This window comes from Falco naumanni, chromosome 4 (genome assembly GCF_017639655.2).
Source record: "Falco naumanni isolate bFalNau1 chromosome 4, bFalNau1.pat, whole genome shotgun sequence".
NCBI lineage: Eukaryota > Metazoa > Chordata > Aves > Falconiformes > Falconidae > Falco > Falco naumanni.
Genome location: NC_054057.1, coordinates 36,971,245 through 36,989,535, shown reverse-complemented (window position 1 = coordinate 36,989,535; position 18,291 = coordinate 36,971,245). Strand labels below are relative to the sequence as shown.

General features: G+C 38.5%; 1 protein-coding gene across 4 annotated transcripts in view; it reads right to left on the bottom strand.

Annotated features, from left to right (window-relative positions):
- The window catches only part of CDK6 (cyclin dependent kinase 6), a 147,208-nt gene that overhangs the window by 75,596 nt on the left and 53,321 nt on the right, over positions 1-18,291 (bottom strand). For all 4 annotated transcript variants that reach the window (XM_040593820.1, XM_040593816.1, XM_040593818.1 and 1 more), the window contains exon 4: positions 8,204-8,371. In XM_040593820.1, coding sequence (XP_040449754.1) covers positions 8,204-8,371 — 168 coding nt within the window. The remainder of the gene's footprint in view (positions 1-8,203; positions 8,372-18,291) is intronic.

The window sequence follows — 18,291 nt, the reverse complement described above, 5'->3', positions numbered from 1 at the left end:
TATTATACTTCATACTATCAAATGAATTATCTTTTCCTGTTTTGCAGGGACAAATGTATAGCAATATGTAACCGAATTCTCTAATGCAGGGAGCCAACTACAAGGCCTTAGCCATCTGCTACCATTCAGCATAGAATAACAAAGAATATAATGGAGTTAAATTAAGAATGGGAAATTGAAGGCTGGACATGAAGGAAACTTTCTGAGAGTGATTATATAGAGGTTTTGGAACAGGCTCCCATGGGAAGCGACGGAATCCCTATTTCTTGGCACATATAAAGTTAAAATGGGCAAAACATTAGAAATGACATAACAGAGAACAATCCTGCCTGATTCACAAAAGGACTGGATAATTTCACATCTCTTCTGCTTTTGAGCTCTGGAATTCCACACCAGCAACACTGACCAAGTACTAAATATTGCTAAGTTAAGAGAAATTTTCTCGGGTGTACCAGTACAAGGGAATTTTCAATCAGAAATACTTTCTACAGCAGGACTTTGGCCAGTGCACAGCGAAGATTAACGGATACTTCCCTGCTATTGCAAAAACGTGTTGACAACTCACTTTTATTATATATTCAGCCCTCAGAGCATTTCCATCAGCAGTGTACAGACACCTGCCTTCACTCTGCAATAGCACAGGCTCCAAGGAGAGTATGATATTCTCTCTGCTCTGCTTCCTTTGGCTGTCCCACATTCAAGGACCAAACAGGCCCATGCCTGCTTACCCTGTGTGCTCCGATAAGCGCATAACCTGAGGCTGTGTTTTAGTGTTTCAGGATGGTTTGAAATTACGTGGGTACAGTTTTGTAAATAAACAAGGAGAGACTTTGTCAAACAATCAAATTGTTTTTGTAGTCCAACCCACTCAATTATCTCTGGGAGTAGATGTAAAAACAGACCCATTTAAAACAACAGAAAAATAGTACAAAGAAGATGTAAATCACTGGGTGGGGGAAATGCACCACATATTTTTATATCTGAAAACAGAAGATAGAAGCACAGTCACACAATAGCAGGATGCTCTTTCATAGTACAGAGAAAATACACAGTAGTAACTTTCTGCTTTTCACAGAAGCTTTTACAACCCCTCCCCCATTTTTTTAATTAAGCACAGCCTGTTCCTTATCAATTTTACATCCTAAAGTCCATTCACCAGATATTTGTATGAAAACCTTAAGTCAGTACCATACCACTACTAACAATATCAACTGTATCTTCTTACGCGAAATAAAAGGAAAATAAAGAGAAAAAAAAAAAGAACATTTCATTTTATCTTCACATCAACATGTGAAGGCCTACTTGTACTGAGTACATTTTTCTTGCATCAATGAAACTGTACTGCTGCAAAGTAATACCAAATTTCACTCAGAGGTGAAAAGGGAATGCCTCACAAAAGCAGAATTAATAGGAACCTAAGTAAAATTATCAGGTGTCAGATTTAAAATAAACAAAGAGCTTTTCTTCCAGGGCAGAAGTTAACTGCAGTGCAAAGTATAAATGGTTCAAAAAGTAAATATATTAATTTATGGAGGACGGTTACTTTGGTAATTGTTATAGAAAATCATACAGATACAATCTCCAGCACTGGAAATTGCTAGATTTCTGATTGCTGAAAGCTGGTTCTCTCCTTCCTAAGCATCCTCTGTTGGACATTATCCTTTGATAGTGCGCACAGTCAACCTTTGGTCCAGACCAGCAGAAATGCCTTTGTTCTAATATGAACTGCGCTCAAAGTTGTACATTTTCCCCCTTTTTCCACCAGTACAAAGTAAATTTATTCTGCAAGGTTGCACTGGTGCAGCTGCAGGGCTGCAAAACATGCTCAGCTCAGTGTGGACAAACTCTGTCAACACATGACATATATACTAATGTTTGCAGCTCTGAAAAGGAGTTTTCTGGCACAGAAAATATTCTCATGTGGAGCCAATTTGCTTGTTTACTGTGAAATAATTTTCTTTCTTTGAAAGATTAAAAGATAGGCTTTTTATGGTTCATGATAAACCTGGGCCTGAATCAGAGCAGACGGTTGCATTCTCTGCATTCCTGACAGGTCTTGAGGGTGAGTTGTGGCATCAGCTGCAGAGAAACAGCACAGAGACCTGAACCCAGGCCTTGGCATTGAGGGGCTAAAAAATACTTCAAACATCAATACAGATACCTTTAGAAGTTCTGTTAAAGCTGGATACAGTGAGAGCCTTAAATGAACCAGTAGCTGGTTCATCTAACATCTTCAAAACTGTGTAAGTCAGCATGAGTTGCGAGGTTTTGAAAAACATTTCCGCCTTTTGAGTTTAGTTATTCAAGTCCTCAGCTGAAGACGACAGATGTGGTTTCATAACTGACTCCAACAAATCTAAATCTGTAGTGTCTATAGAGTGGATGACCCCATCTTTCTGCTCACCCTCCTCTGTGTGTCAGTGCTTTCACTCATGTGGCCATACCATGATTTGCATCTGCTAATCCACCTGAAAATGAATAACTACTTTTTATGGGGCTAATTTTCAGTTGAACTGCAAGGGCATGACCACTAATGCCAATGCAAGGGAAGTGATGGGAGTGTGTGGTCAAAAGCAGGAACATCCTTTCCACAGCAGTGGAAAAGTTAAATCTACTCATGCTGACTGTGAAGTGGCACCCTTAGAATATTATCTCTAAGATGTATTTCTAAAAATAACCACCTTGCCATAAATCCTCTGTCTATGAAAGCAACTAGTACTGCTCTTCCAGACAAGCCTTAAAAAGTTAAGACTTAAAAGTTTAAAGTTTCTTAAGATAGGCAATAAAAACGCAATATGGCAAAGTATCTTATGATAAAGTTTCTTTACAATAGGCAAAGGCAGTTCTGAAAATAATCTTATATGAACATAATGCAGATGAATAAAAGAAAGTTTTAATTTCCTAACTTTGTCCACATGTATTTCTGTATTGCCCTTTGATAATACTGTGACATTGAGCAACCTGATTTTTCATTGTTATTTTCATATAAATCTGAGTCCTCTTAGTGAACATCTGAGTGAATTCAACGTAAATATATATTAAAATGTTTTTAGTCAGCTGCAGACTTTTCTGCCAATGTGCCAATAATGATTTTTGTTCTTAAGATGGCTCCAGAGACAAATGACTCATTTTATGCGATGGAAATAACTTTCCTATAGGGTGTTTGGGAGGATGCAATAAAGATTCCTTCAGCTATCCAGATGTTAAAATATCAGTGAAATTCACTCATTCCGTCACAAAGCCAGATACATGGACTTTTTATGCAGAACTCTGTGTTAGTAGGGAAGACATATTTTCCTTAAATAAGCCAACCAATTTAATCATACTGCATTCCTAAATAGCCACAACCTTTCAGCAGTAGCACTGACAAGCTCAACAACACATATTTTGATCCTCTGGATGTCTGTCTGTGACTCATTTTCCTTTTCAGGGACATTTGGGTGGACTGGAGAAATGTACTACGAAGAAATAACTGGAGACCGCGGCCCAGATCTAAGGTGATGTGCTTCCTCACACCAGTGAAGGCTCAGTGCATATCAAAACAATATCCCTTCCACCTGTCAGAGGGAGGAAGATTTATGCTCTTATCAAATTAGGTATGAGACAAAATGTAATATCACTGCACTGATTCCATCAGGGCACTCTTTAATACAACCAGATTTTGATTTTGATTCACCAGAGGCAGGTTCTTGATTAATTTCCATAGGTCTACTCCTGTGTTTGATGTCAACTACAAGCTTTAAATAGATTTCTGAGCCAGGTCCATTTAGGGATACCCAGTGCATCTCAGGTTAAAACTGTAGTGCAACACACTCCACGTCTGCTGGAACATACCCAACACAGAAATGGACTCTGTGCAGTATATTACAGACAAATAAATATGTGGATTTTGAGAAGCACAGTATCAGGAAGAGGTGGCCATTAAAAAAAAAAAGGGACATCCCCAACCCCCACCCTCCAAAAACCAAAGCAAAGCAAAAGAAAGTTCTTTGACTGTGCTTTCAGCTATCGTATGAGCTATCGTATCTCAGCTCAGATGGGAGTTTACATTCACGTTATTTACTAACAGGTGGCATTTATTAGAAAATTACAATGCAACAGCGGGCAGAGAACAGAAAAACACTCATTCCTCTTTGGAAGAGAGTTTTTCTATCATTTTTTGTTGTTGTTTTTGTTGCTGTAACTAATTTATATATTTGTTTTTACAAAGTAAGCCCAGTTAGTGAAAATTATTTTATGCTCCCTTGCTACTATACCAACAAAATGAAATCCAAGTTCCTGCATGATGTGACATGTAAACCATTTGTGCTGAAGTGACTGCCAGAAATGGATGGAAAGTTTTTATCCTGAAGAAAGACTCAAATAAAATGCTAGCATAATCTAAAATCATTCACTGACAGTAACTGCAGGATTTTTTTGTGTCTTCTCTTTTTAATCATCAATTTAGCTGAGTCTAGTATTCAACAATTTAGAGCATGAGCAGATAAAGTGGTGTTTTCCCTTCTGATGTTCAGTAAATCTGAAAACAAGAGCTTTTTTTTTTTCTAAAAGAAGACATAAAACAATTTTGTTTGCATTTTATGGGTAAAAATCCCCATCAGTAGTGCTGCCATCTAAGGTAAAGCATATGTGTTTTCAAAGAAAGCATTATGCGTGTGTTACAAAGACTAACGTTTTGCCAGTTTCACTCAGATCCTGACACAGGTTAGGTTTTAAATGCTGGACAGCCTCAGCTCCACCTAGATGCTGTGATCACAATTGCGTGTGCTTATCTCACTTAGCATTCTCGTGTGCCATGATTCAGATTCATTTCCTTTCTTTAAGGCAGTTAGAAGTCAACAAAAATAGATAAATGGTTTATTTCTTTTTCATAATATAGCTTTAGATTTTCCAGACAGCCATTTGCTCCTTTGCTCAGAGAAAGTCAGAACTGAGCACCCATTTTTCTGCACCACAAAAAAAGTGACAGTTCATTAACTTTTGCTATCAAACTCTAAAATTACACAGTCACATCAATCCACCTCCTCTGTCCTATGGAGCTCCTCTGTTATCACAAAGTCTATTCAAAATTTCCCCAAGGGCCAAGACCAACACTTGAAAAAGAGTCTAACCTTGTATGAAACCAAAAGCATGCCCTATTACCCAGCACCTGAGACACCCCCACCCGGTCTCATCCTTTCTAGCGCTGTTATTTCAGACCTGTATCAGTTCTCAGTCTGACCACAGCTGGGAGTTGTGATCTCCACCCTGCCCCCACCAAGCCTGCGTAACATTCGTTTGAATCTTTTATTCATTCACTGACAGAAATATCAAGAGGTTTCTTTAAATGACAGCAATATGCCCAGACGACTGATGTGCCAGAAGGACTCTTTAGCATTGTGGAAATAACTGGCTATCAGAGAGAGACTGCTTTGAAGTTACCATTTGCAGCACCCAGAGTACTTGGGTTGGATCAGTTTTTACTGGATTACTTTCTCTTTTTGTCCCATCTGAAGAGTTTCTTTGTGAGCAATGAATGAGGATGCATCTTGGGAATGATCTGATACTTCAAAAGATGATTCTTGTAGTTTATCTTGCAGCAAGTTTCTTTTCTGAAGGAAATGCTGCAGAGCCCTTGTATTGATCACAATGATAGTGCATGCAATGTGCCTTTCATCACTGGGCTGTCTGCACTATCACTTTTCAATATAACTCTGAAGCAAACCCTTGCAAGCTAGGGCTTTCATTGATTGATACATGTGTAGATATATGCTGTCTTTTATAATGCAGCACTTTTCTACAAACACTTCAAAACAAAGCTGGTCTTGCTGAAATCAATGACAGTTTGCTCACTGCCTAGTAAAGAACTGCAATTGAAGGAGTGGTAAAGTCAAGGATATCTTTATGCTTAATAAACAGAAGATTTTTTTAAATTAGTTTTGTTTCCTGTACTGAGTTTTAATGGAGGACAAAACAGAATTCACACTCCAAAGCAGCTAGCAAAAAGTAAGAGTTACATTCAGCAAAGGAAAAGCTGATGGCCTGTGTCAGCTTATACACACATTTAGTACAAGTTTCTAACCAGCACTCAGTCTTAGGAGCAATGAAGACTGACATTTAAAACCATACCACATTATCACATTGTAAGCTACACTCCCCTACAGGTTTCTACACACACAGACAAAAGTTGATTTTGAAGGTGTTAAACACTAAGTGTTCTAAAATCAATAAATTTTCGGCTTAAAAAAGCCATTGTCATAGCTGCTTTTTTAAAATAAGAAAATAAGGATACACTAAGTTTTGGGTGTAAAAGCCATTATTTGTGCCTATGCCCACATACTTTATCTGTCATTGATCACTGAATAATTCCATTGTTTTAATACTCTTTAGCATAGCTGCAATGACAATTGAACAATTGTGCAAACACAGTACGAACTTGCATGTGAACAATCCCTTATTCTGAACACTTGTTCACAGCAGTGCTCAGGGTACTAGCCAATGGGTTTAGAAATATGACTTCTAGCATGCAAATATTAAGATACCTGAGCATACATACATCCTTCGCATAGCAATTCTGGCAATGTTCTCTTACAAGCAGGTCTTGGTATGTTTTTGCCTCAGTAGATGCACTCTATTTCTGGGTCTTTTGACCTTGCTTCCTATGCAGGCTACATGATCATGGACAAATTCCTGCTCAGTTCTGTAGATATTTTTTCCCGATTTTATGCATAAGTTTTAAAAAATGCCCTGCTGGAAGCCTTTACAACACTCTGCAATTTTAGCTTAAGTAATTTTATGGATCAACAGAAATACTCATTGAAGCTGTTACTGACTGATAACTGGAAAATGAAAAATTACAGCGATTTAGGAACAACCTTTCTCTTCTTTTCTTCAAAGCTCTGTTTTGAGTTACAACATGATCAATCCTCATTGACTTCAACAGAGAGATTCTTTCAACTTTCAATTAGGCTACATCCTACAGGCAATGAGAAAGCACCAGGCCCAAATCACAAGTTTACATATACTTCATGTGACAAATCAATATACAATTATCATGCCGATGTTTAGCAAGATGATGTTATCATTTTCTGTTGCTTCTGCCTGCCCTCACACTGAAGCTGTAACCCAGGATGTAATAGTTACATCACACAATGATGGGAAGATTCTTACAGCGACTAATAATAAGAATGGATTGCTTTTAATCAACATGAGCCAGGCTAATTTCTACAGTACTATGTAAAATGCAAAGTGGACTCCTTTCAGTTTCTTTTCTCAGCAGTTCTCCCTCCCTGTCTTTAGCGTAAGTGATACTGCCATGGCAGTTGTGATACTCAGAATAGAAAACAGAAACAAAAAAATTAATGAGCAGGCAACAAACCCAAATGACACCCACCATGTATACAGCATGGTTACTCTTCAGTACACTTCAGAGATACTGTGCCAAGGTAACGGCAGTTGATTCTGTGGGCAGGGCCAGCAAGTGTGGAAACAGGGTCAAAAAGTGAGGAGCTGGCAGGGCTTCTCCACCAGCATTAATACAGGAGAGGGCCAGACCTTCTGGGAGCTAGCTCATGTCTGAGCCAAGAACAACCGGGAGAGCTGCTGGGAGAGGGGCAACAGTGGAAGGGGGCTTAGAGATACTGGAGGTGCTCTTTAACAGCTGGCTTGGGAAATAGCTGTGATTTTGGCTGCTGAGTCCACTTGAGCTCCCTCCAGCACAGCCCTATTTGGAATCATTCAGTAACATATGGAAGCAAGCATTGAACCCATATTCAGAGAGATGGAAAATCAGAGGCATGACAGTGTGGCATTCTCCCAAGTATCTGTGTATTTCTTCAGGCAAGATACCTGGAGATCAGCAAGAGTTTTATCTTAAAATAGGTACTTTAGAAAGTTCCACCCTACCTGTCTGGCTTAATGTACAAAAGAAGTCAGTATCACAACAGAAGCTAGACCGATGACATTTCAGAAAACTAGCACATACCTACATTTCAGTAATAAGTCATGATTTAATTTAGAACCAGTAATCAGTAATTGATTATTTGTACAAAGTAACCACAATTTCAATCCTCGCTGGAAAGCAGTTGTTTTCAGAGACACAAGTAACTTCAATTGCAGAGATGGTTTTAGAAGCAGCATTATAATATTAGACAAAAAGCCAGGAACATAGAAAGTAAAGCACACTGTTGCATTAAAAGAAAACCAAAAGCCTTCAGAAACTTACCACTGAGGTAAGAGCCATCTGAAAACTGTAGATCCGTGCAAGGCCGAAGTCAGCTAACTTTATCTGCCCATTGCTTGTCACAAGGATATTTTGGGGTTTCAGGTCCCGATGCACAACACGATGTGAATGCAGAAAATCCAGTCCCCGAAACAGTTGAAGCATCATATCCTAAATATAAAGAAGAAATCAACATACAATTATCAAGACAAGGTGGCAAACAGATAAACTCCCTGTCATAATCTGCAAAACTGATTTAATAAATACTGACTTAAATATGTGCACAGGGGGTAAACCCAACTATTAATATAAAATGGACAGGATGTTACTAGAACCACCTGACTTGAACAGGTGTCCTTATCAAGTTAATGTATTGTTTCTAGTTGAATTATCTGAAGTTGATTGATACAAGTAAAAAGACCGGTCAACGTACTTAAATAGCAAAAGCATGTCTGTAAATCCCACAACAACTTCAAAAGAATGCTGTCTTAAGTAAGAAAAACACATAGCAGCTTTTTGCTTTTAACTTTAAACCACACACCACCTTGCACCTCACAAGTTTATGCTTTGTCCTGCCCCAGTGAAGTGAAATTTTATCATTCACTTCAACAGGCACAAGGATCTGTTTCAATCAGAAAAGCTGTTTAAATGACAAATTCACCAGGATTTTATGTTATAGAGGGGAAAAAATTACTTGGCAAAACCTATTGTATAGAATTTACTGAACAGGACAGAGACTACCTTTAGATCAAAGTTCAGCACTAAATCAGTGTAATAATCATACGTAACTGTTCTCATTTTGCTTTCTGTTTTGTTATAGTGATGAATCTTCTATGACATTTCCACAGCTGAAGAAACTATTTCATGTTTTCACATTAATCTTAGTAATGTGAAAAGAATGAACCAACAGACTCAAAACTAAATTCTAGAAATCCCCTATATTCCATACTAGATGGATACTGTCAACTTGAAAATTCTATGTACAAAACAAGCAGTTACAAGAAGATGCAGCAACAAGTAAGAAACAAAAGGGGTACAGAAAAAGTTTATTTTCTGTATGCATTTGACTTGAGTTCATGAAACTCCAGCTCTGTGTTTGCTGGTGACATATGCCCTTTCCATAAGCCATGCAGCAGGGTGTCCACCAATCCTGTTACTAGCAACCAAAACGATCTTGGAGAGGTAGATGGCAGGGAACGTGGAAAAAGAAGAAAAATAAACTGAAGTTGATTGCTTTTGTTCTTCTCTATGGACTTGGGCAAGTTTCAAGTAAATAGTCAAGACACACTATTGAAAGGAATGATATATGAAAATGGGTTTAAAAATAGCCCAAAACATTCAACCTGACAATACTGCTTTAGCGGATGCATTTTTAAGATACACTTTATAGACATTGCTATATATGATTTAATAAAAAAAATATTATTTTCAAGTAACGTTCCCTGATCATCTCTACAGAAACTATTAAAAAATGTGCAGATACTAAGGTCTAATCTGGCCTCTAATAAAATGTGGCCATTTCCATATATAGCCTATAACTGTCTGCCAGACAGTACTAACAGTGGGCTTCTCATAAAGTAATCAGTTCTTACTTGAAGTCCCTGATGATGGAGATATTACCATGGAACTATGGATACTGTGACAGCATTTAATTATTATCATCTCTGAAGGATGGCGGTAAACTGAGAACTGTTAGGTGATGCCTTTTATTCCTTTTGCTTCCCCAGGAAAAAATTGTGATCTGGTAATTTTGATAACCAGTATAATAGTGTTTGCACCTTTAAAACAAATATACAAAGTGTATTGAATCCTCTTGTATTTATGTAATTTCCCTTTGCATTTCAAAAACATGTGAAAGAGCCAGGACTACAGCTCTGCAGGTTTCAGTCATTAGTTGAATTAATACATGTCATATCTGCTTACTCTGTGTTATTACAACTTAAATCAAATCCTAACAGTCTTTGGATCAGTCTTGCAGATGTAAAGAACACACCAAGAACATTTAAGTGTGTGGTTATATTAAGCATGTACTTAACGGTTTCACTGAATTTAGGCCTTTTTTTTTTTATTATTCCAAGAAGACATAATGTCAGATAAAATACAATTTAAAGAACTTAAATGTTAGTCAGTAGGTCCTGGCAAGTCCCTTTTTGGTGACATTTCTGCATCCTACAGTTTTGTCAAGTATGTAAACTCATTCTTGCAGTTACCAAACATATCAAGAGTATTTTTTTCCTACAACTGAGGCTGGTTTTGTTTTGGCTGTCTTCCTCAAGTTCAGCAAATGCAACTCTGCTCTGCTAGTTGCAAGCTGTAAGCAATGTTTCAGTTTCTGAATTCAGAGCCTTCTTCCAGGAACAGGTAAAAAAAGAAAATATTTGGAAATGGAAACTGGTATATCTTTCCCTCCTTACCTAGGATTCAAAAGACTAATATCATTTACTGAAGTTTTCGTCACACACAAAAAAAGAGATGTGCCACAGAAAAGTGCACCAGTGTAAATTTAAAATGTATTAAGAAGAAGAAAGAAAATGAGGGGGGAAAGTGCTGCATGTCCTCTTCCAGGAAATTCTGAGTTAGTCCATACAGGCTATTCTCTAGTATTCATTTTGGACTGTTGATTATGCTCTTTTGCTATCCCTTATTACTTACTATTACAAGTGTGAACAGATTGTAGTTGAAAATTATATTGGAAGAACAGCCCAAAGATCAGTTTACGTAAAGATGGGAATTTTAATGTAAAAAGACTGTTTGCTATTTGTCATTCATTATTGTCCTGTTTCTAAATTCTCAGCCAGTTAGAAAAAGAGCAGAAACCAAAATCACATGACATAGTCTTATTATTATGTACTTTAAATACAGAATACCAAATAGTGCAGCTCAGAATTTGGTATTTGTTTGCACAAATAGATTTTCAATATCAATGCAAACAAGAGAGAGTTTTTAAATTACTCTTTTATCTATAATGAATGATTATTTTTGTGCTGTACATAAGCCTAGTCAAAACCCATTAGGCCTCGTATTTGGAAAGTGACTTCATAATTTTAGTCAGCCACTTGCGAGGAACATCAGACTTAGTCTGGCCTGTGTGTTTTCTTTGATACCATAACTAATATCAGAAGATACTAACCTTTGCTAGCTTAAAGGATAGGACAAAGGCTATAAACATGTACAACTTACATCACTAGCTAATTAAATCAAGATAATACCACTCATCTGATGGAAATGCATCCATTTTTATTAGTGATGATTACTCAGCATTATCTCAATTACCAAGATCTAGAAAGAGCCGCAAGACAGTCTTTGTGTGCCTCAAAGATTAGTTTGTTTTATGTTTGCCTTTCTCAGAGAAATTTTCTGTTGTAGCTAGGCATATCGTACTTTAGAATCACAGTTAAAATAATATTCCAATATTCCAAAATTTAACTGAAAAATGACCAATTCCATTCAACAAGCAAGAAGATTCATGCCTTAGCACATCTGAGGAACAAGCAAGCTCTAATGAGTCATGGTCATCTATCAGATATTACTTGGATATTGTATGTTTACAAACACAGACACAGAATAGTGTCTGTTATTTCAGCTGAGAGATTTCTGCCATGCTTCTAATATCACAAAACCTATGATGGTTGTTGTCTGAATATATACACCATTCCATTGTGATTACTTTCAGATAATCATGGCTTTACAATGTTTTCCCTCTTCAGTCTACATTTTCAATGTGTTCTATACACAAACCTAAAGTACTTAGCCATTACTGAGTTGGAAACTCATCTATTTTGGGATGTAATGAACAAATACACTTTCCTTAGAGGCAGATACGTAGCTTTAATTTTGTAAAAGTCTCATAATGCAAACAGGAGCAAAATTTGTTATGGAAACGCTGCATCTTTTGCATGTTCCACCATATGTGGTATTGGTGGTGGCAGTGCTCTGTCTGATATTTACTGAATTTATCAGCACTGAATGTCAGGACCAAATTATGATGAACTTTTCAAGCAATACCACATTATTTTATGAGTCTCAATAATACACAGAAATATGTCCTGCATATTCTGCCTCTGGCGTCAGCAAGGATGGGGATAGGCTTAGGTTAGGGTGAGCTGCTGCTGCCGCCACCTCTGCGAAAGGCGGCTTCAGGGCTCACATCTCCCAGCCCAGGGGCAGCAGCAGCAGAAAGCCTTGGGTTCCTACAGACTTTTGTCTCTTCCTCTTCCTGCCTCCCTCTTAACTCTTTGCTTCGCCGACCCCTCTTAACCCTCCTCCAGCTTCTGATCCATAAACCCCTCCCAAGCCACTGGTTTTCAAAAGTTCACTCTGCTCCTTTAAGAGTCACCCACCACCCTGACTTCCAGCTGAAACACCTGTCAATTGCCCGCTGTACCTTGTTGTTCAAGGCCAGCCAGGCTGTCGACCAAATAATTCAAGTATCTGCTCAAAGAAAACAGAAATTACGGAGTCCATTTGGGTGTTGGTACCTGGGTGCGGGCAGCTGGGGCTGTAGGGGCCTCTGTCAGGGAGGGCCAGGGGCTGCTCTGTGCCAGACACAGCCGGTTCCAGCCAGTTCCAGCCAGCTCCAGCCGGCTCCAATGGACCCACCGTAGGGCACAGCCAGGCCCGCCAGCCAAGATGGCGGTCCCTCTGTGAAGGCATATTTCAGAAAGGGCAAAAAAGGCTGAAGGGAACCAGAAGGGAACAAAAGGAGCTGGGAACAAAAGGAGCCAGGAACAGCCCAAGGAACACCGAGGCGAGAGGAGGAGGAAGCGGAGGAAGAGGAGGTACTCCATGGTCGAGCAGATATCCACACTGCAGTCTGTGTGGCTATTCCTGAGGGAACTGCAGCCTACGGAGAGGACCTACGCTGGAGCAGGCAGAAAATGTGAAGAGAGGAGCAGCTGGGAGGAGCTGCTATGGACTGACCACAACACCGTCCTGCTCGGGGTGGGGAGAGTCAGGAGTGACGTGGAGCCTGGGAAAAGGCAGGGGAAGGTGTTCTTTGAGTGTTTGCCTTTTTTTTCCCCACTACTTGAATTCGTAACTAAACATCTATGTTAACTGGCATTAAACTAAGTTCATTTTCCCCAAGGTGGGTCTATTTTGTGCATGATGGCAATTGGTAAGCAATCTCCCTGTCTTATCTCAGCTGTGAGCTTTCTTGTTCCTTGTTCTACTTTATTTTCTGTTCTTTTCCTACTTCATCCTGCTGAGCTGGGGGAAGTGAGTGAGCGGCTGGGTGGGAGTTTGGCTGTTGGGCTAGGCTAAGCCACCGCCACGGTACAGTTACAGATGCTAGATTTTGTTTTGGTAAAGGGGGACACAGTGCAATGCAACCTGAAGGAAAACACGAAGAATAATATGTCTTCAGAGAACACATGCACCCAGAGGTAATGTACAAATATGAATCGCTGCTCGCTATGTGAAGGTCACATTTTTCCTCCATTGACTAGTATGTGAAGAAAAACCTTTAACCAGATTGCCCTTGGTCATAGTGATAGGAATTCCTAATACCATAGAAAGTGTCTGTGGAAGCCCACAAATATACTTGGTCATATCACCAAATAAAAGCAACACAGTATAGATCCTTGCCAACTACAACAGGCCCTGAATTTGTACTAACGCACAGGCTTTTTATAGCTGTTTTTTTAAAAAAACTTATTTTCCTCTTCCTGCTTAATTTCTCTGCTAACATTTCATAAAACACAATTCTTTGGAATCTCCCTAATATTTCTCTTATTCCTCTGTGAAGTATTTTATGCATTTGCACAACAACCTGCATCCTTCACCCAGAGTTTCTGTCAATTTGTAACTCATTTTTCTCTTTTTGAGAGCAGAATGCAATGTCCCTATTTTGGATGGCAGGTGTTGGGATACTTGTCCTGAACATTTCTTGTAGGAGTGTTTGCGAGACAACTGCAAGTGTAAACAAAGGGGAAGAGTTTTAGACAGCAATGTGTAATGAATCAGTCAAGTAATTTGATGGAAAGGTTCATTGCCTCTCAACGAACAGCAGGACCTTCTCTGAGCAGAAAAGGTGCAGGATGAGGCTTCCTTCATATGCTGCAGGATTACACAGAATGCCCAACCACCAAATTGCTTTCATTTTAAAGGGTGCTTTTTAAACATGCAGGAATGAAAGTTTAAAGAGTTTTCACATTCTCTGGGGCCTATTTTTGAAGCGGAATAATTACAGCACTTCTATGGTTATACTTTGTAACAAACAGTCAACATTAATTAAAGCCAAAAAAACAATGGCATTCCTGAGGAATTACATAGTACAGATACATGAATAGCAAAAGGCATGATTAATGTTGTTACACTGAATCCCAAAGGCATTAGTAATAATGTAGTGACTCCCTGTTAAAGGCAGTGATTTTTTTTTTTAAATCTTGTCCTCACACTGGGCTGGGAACCCATCACAACCAGACTATCTAGAATGCCATGACTGTGATGGTGGGGGCAGAGAAGCAATTTGCCACAGCCTATGGATCTGCAGGATGTTCTTCTCCATGTAGCCGGCTGGGTGCAGTGGCTGGGACACAGTAAGAGGCAGATATATCCCTGCCCTTGTGCCCTTTTCCTTCTCTCAGGAGACAGTTACTCTGACTGGTCTCCCTGCAGGGCATTTGCAAAAGGGAGGAGCAGGAGGAGGAGGCTGTGCTCTTTGCCTTCACCTAGCCACACTATAGCCTCTCATGAGTCATCCATGATACAACCCAATACACACCCAGGATATAGAGCTCTTACTTTCCTTATATTGGGTAAGTTTATCTCAGGTTAGTCCTATTGTTTTCCATGAAATTCACAGGGTAAGGGTTGTCTCTCAGAAGAGAAGACTGCTGTGATATTCCTGTCAATTAACTAGACAGTACCAAAAGAACATGAACTTCACAGCATGTTCAATTTAAATATGTTTACTGTTTTGATAAGAGAACAATAAATCCAAATGACCCATTCACTTAGTTGTATTAATCAACCTTACCACACAAGATAAAATATTAATTTTCTGTTCATAGAATAAAATGCTGTGCAGAGAGAAAAACACAGAAAATTCATTTAGTGTATTATTAGCAGAAGGGAACTAATATCTGCCACGCTCATGCAAGGAATTGGTCTAATAATTGTTGGTGTTTTGTGTGCTGCTACCCTAAAAGTAAACAGTGTCTTGAAAATTAATTAACAGGTTTATCTATTTTTAAATATGAAGCAAAATATTTGCATAATTATTTTTGAATTGTAGAATTATTTTAATCATGTCAGAGATACTTTAATACACTTAGAGTAGATGAATAGATAGTATAAAATATATCCTGATAAACAGCTTCTAGTATATTTTAAACTATGCCTGTAAGAAAGAAAGCACAGCTCCGACAAGCGACAAGCAATTCTGGATTACCCAACCATTAGGATGAAGAACCCTACAGACATGCATACTCACAAAAGTATGCATGTATGTATACATGCATTTTAGTGTTCTGGATAATCTCATTGAAGGCAGTGTTATCCATACTAGTCCACTGCAAAAGTATAAACACTGAAATGAATATAGTTGGGTTGTTCTGGTTTGGGGTTTTTTTGTGTTTTGTTGTTGGTTTTTGTTTGTTTGTTTTTTTAACGGCTAGAACTGTTTGTGTAACAATTTAAAAGATACAATACCTGAAGGACTGAAGTCTCTAAAACACTGGTTTGAAGACTATTTTGGTTGCTATTAGAAGTAGTATGATTACCAAGATTAGAAAGTCCTAAATAAATTACTGTGGAATACAATAATCAGTCAATGAGTTAATAGTCAGTCTAGTAAAACTTGCAGATGTCACTACTACGCACAAACCTGCCTGTATATCATGAACATTATATGTCAGTCTCAAGCAAAATTACCACAACTGTGCACAAGATTCAAGAAAAATGCAAAACTTTAACTGAATCATAAAGGTCTGTGGTAGTCTATGAAAAGGTTTAAGGCTCAACAATTCTAGCCATAAGTTTATGATTGAATTTTATGTATGTATATAATAGCTTTCAACATACCGGGGCACTATATTCCTTTTATTGTCATGCTCGTGTTTGTAGACTGAATTCAATTAATAGCAACCACAGCAGGTTTAACATGTCCTAGTCCCGTTGCTTAAACTCACCAACTGTCCCTTCTGAGTTAGAAGGGAACCACTGAATTTGTGCTGCCACAACGGAGTCTGACCAAGCATATTTTGGAGTGCTCCAAATACTCCCCAAACACCAGTGCTCGCCAGCAGCAAAGGCAACATAAATAAGGCTAGTTTAAGACAAATAGATGCACTGGATTTTGTTCAAGAAACTGTCCTGAGTAACCTTATGTCTGCCCTCCTTAAAAATAGAGACTCAAATTAATATTTTAGAGGTCTTTAAAAGTTTCAGTCTTAGTACATGTCTGTTTTACCAGTAATCTTTTTAGTGTCAGACTTTCATGCTGATCTCAGTAGTTGTGAACCAGAGACCAAATTCAGTATATGAAATATGTACTTAACATCTGTGGGATACATATGTACATACACATGTATAGGCACACATGTGGATGCATTTGATTTCAGGCAGGTCAATATTAATTTAAGTGTCTGTAAGTCTCTCCACATCAATTTATCATTTCATAGCTCAACACCTGTTGAGTCAGTTTGCAATACAGATCTTTCAAGTTTTACTTTATCAGCTGCTGTTTTTTGTATTTGATGAGAAGAATTTGCTTGACTGAAAGGAAACCTATATAATTATTGTCCTACATACTTATTTTCAGTGATTCAGTGTACCAAAAATTCCTATCAAAGTGGAATTACCAGACATGCAAATGAAACACATAACATTTTCTATCTGGCTACTGGTATTTGTAAGAGAAAATACATGCAAATTAAATGAGGGGAACTTTGTTTTCACAATTTGACAGAAATTGACAAATGTGGCACTGTTACCAGGACCTGTCCTGGCTGTGAAATTTTTACAGCAGGTAAATGTAACTGTGATTAACAATCTTTCTCACCACTCAAACCTTTCCACTCTTTGTGCCCAGTAGAAACAACAATAAAAGGCAGAGCTCCTAACAGAATTTATAGATCTGAGCATAGATAAGTAAAACCCCATATTTATTTCCTGTATCTCTGGATGATACCATCGCAGTTTTGTACATCCCCAAATACTTTCTGGGAGACTTCCTTTTTTTTATTACAAGCTTTTCATAGAACTGTATTGGAGACGGCAGTCTCTCACGGTGCATCCTGGTTTGACAGTTGTTACCCACTCTGTTCTTTTTTATTCTTCATACTGTCTGAAGAAGAGGTAAGGACTAAAAATGAATCAAGAAATCCCCCAAACTCTTTACTTGCCCACCCAGTTGGTAAGCCTCATACAAATTACTTGAAATAGCATCTGTGATTTGTATGCATTGGCTCTGAAGTTCCTTCTGGCATGTCTGGGGACTGACACCAGTCAAAATCTGGTATCTAAGTGTCACATCAGGTCAAGCTGGATAGCTGGGGCAGAGATGCAGTTTGAATTCAGGAGCACACTTGCCATATAATTCCAGCTTCTTTAATGGTCATGTTTCTCAGCAAGGCAAGTCATTTTTCCTTCAATTGATGCTGTGAGGCTCTTCCTTCTGGGGTAAAACCCAGACTTCCACTTGACTAAATCAATTTATTCTGGAGCACTGTGTATATTCTATCTCTATCACCTCTCAGAAGAGCTTAGTGCTTTCAGTTTTTAAGAAAGATTGTTGGTTGCTTCTAATTGTATGTATTTCCTTCTCTCATCATGGGACAAAATTGCCATTTCCTCTTCATAGACTATGCTTCTGCATTCCCAGGCTGTATTTTGGGACATCCTGAGCATATCATGACTTGTTGCAATCCTTGTGGAAGCTCTCCTGATGTAATCACAGAAATTAGTCCACCCAGAAAATCCACAAAGCTGGATGTGACTCCCTTTAACTACTTCAGTATGCTTCTAAGAGGAGTTCACAGAAATCACTGTCTCACTCCCTGCCAGAATCTACAAACTACAGTAAGTTATCAACCACTGATGAGCCAATTCTCCTCCAGCACTGTTCACACCGGTCTTTACGAGGAATG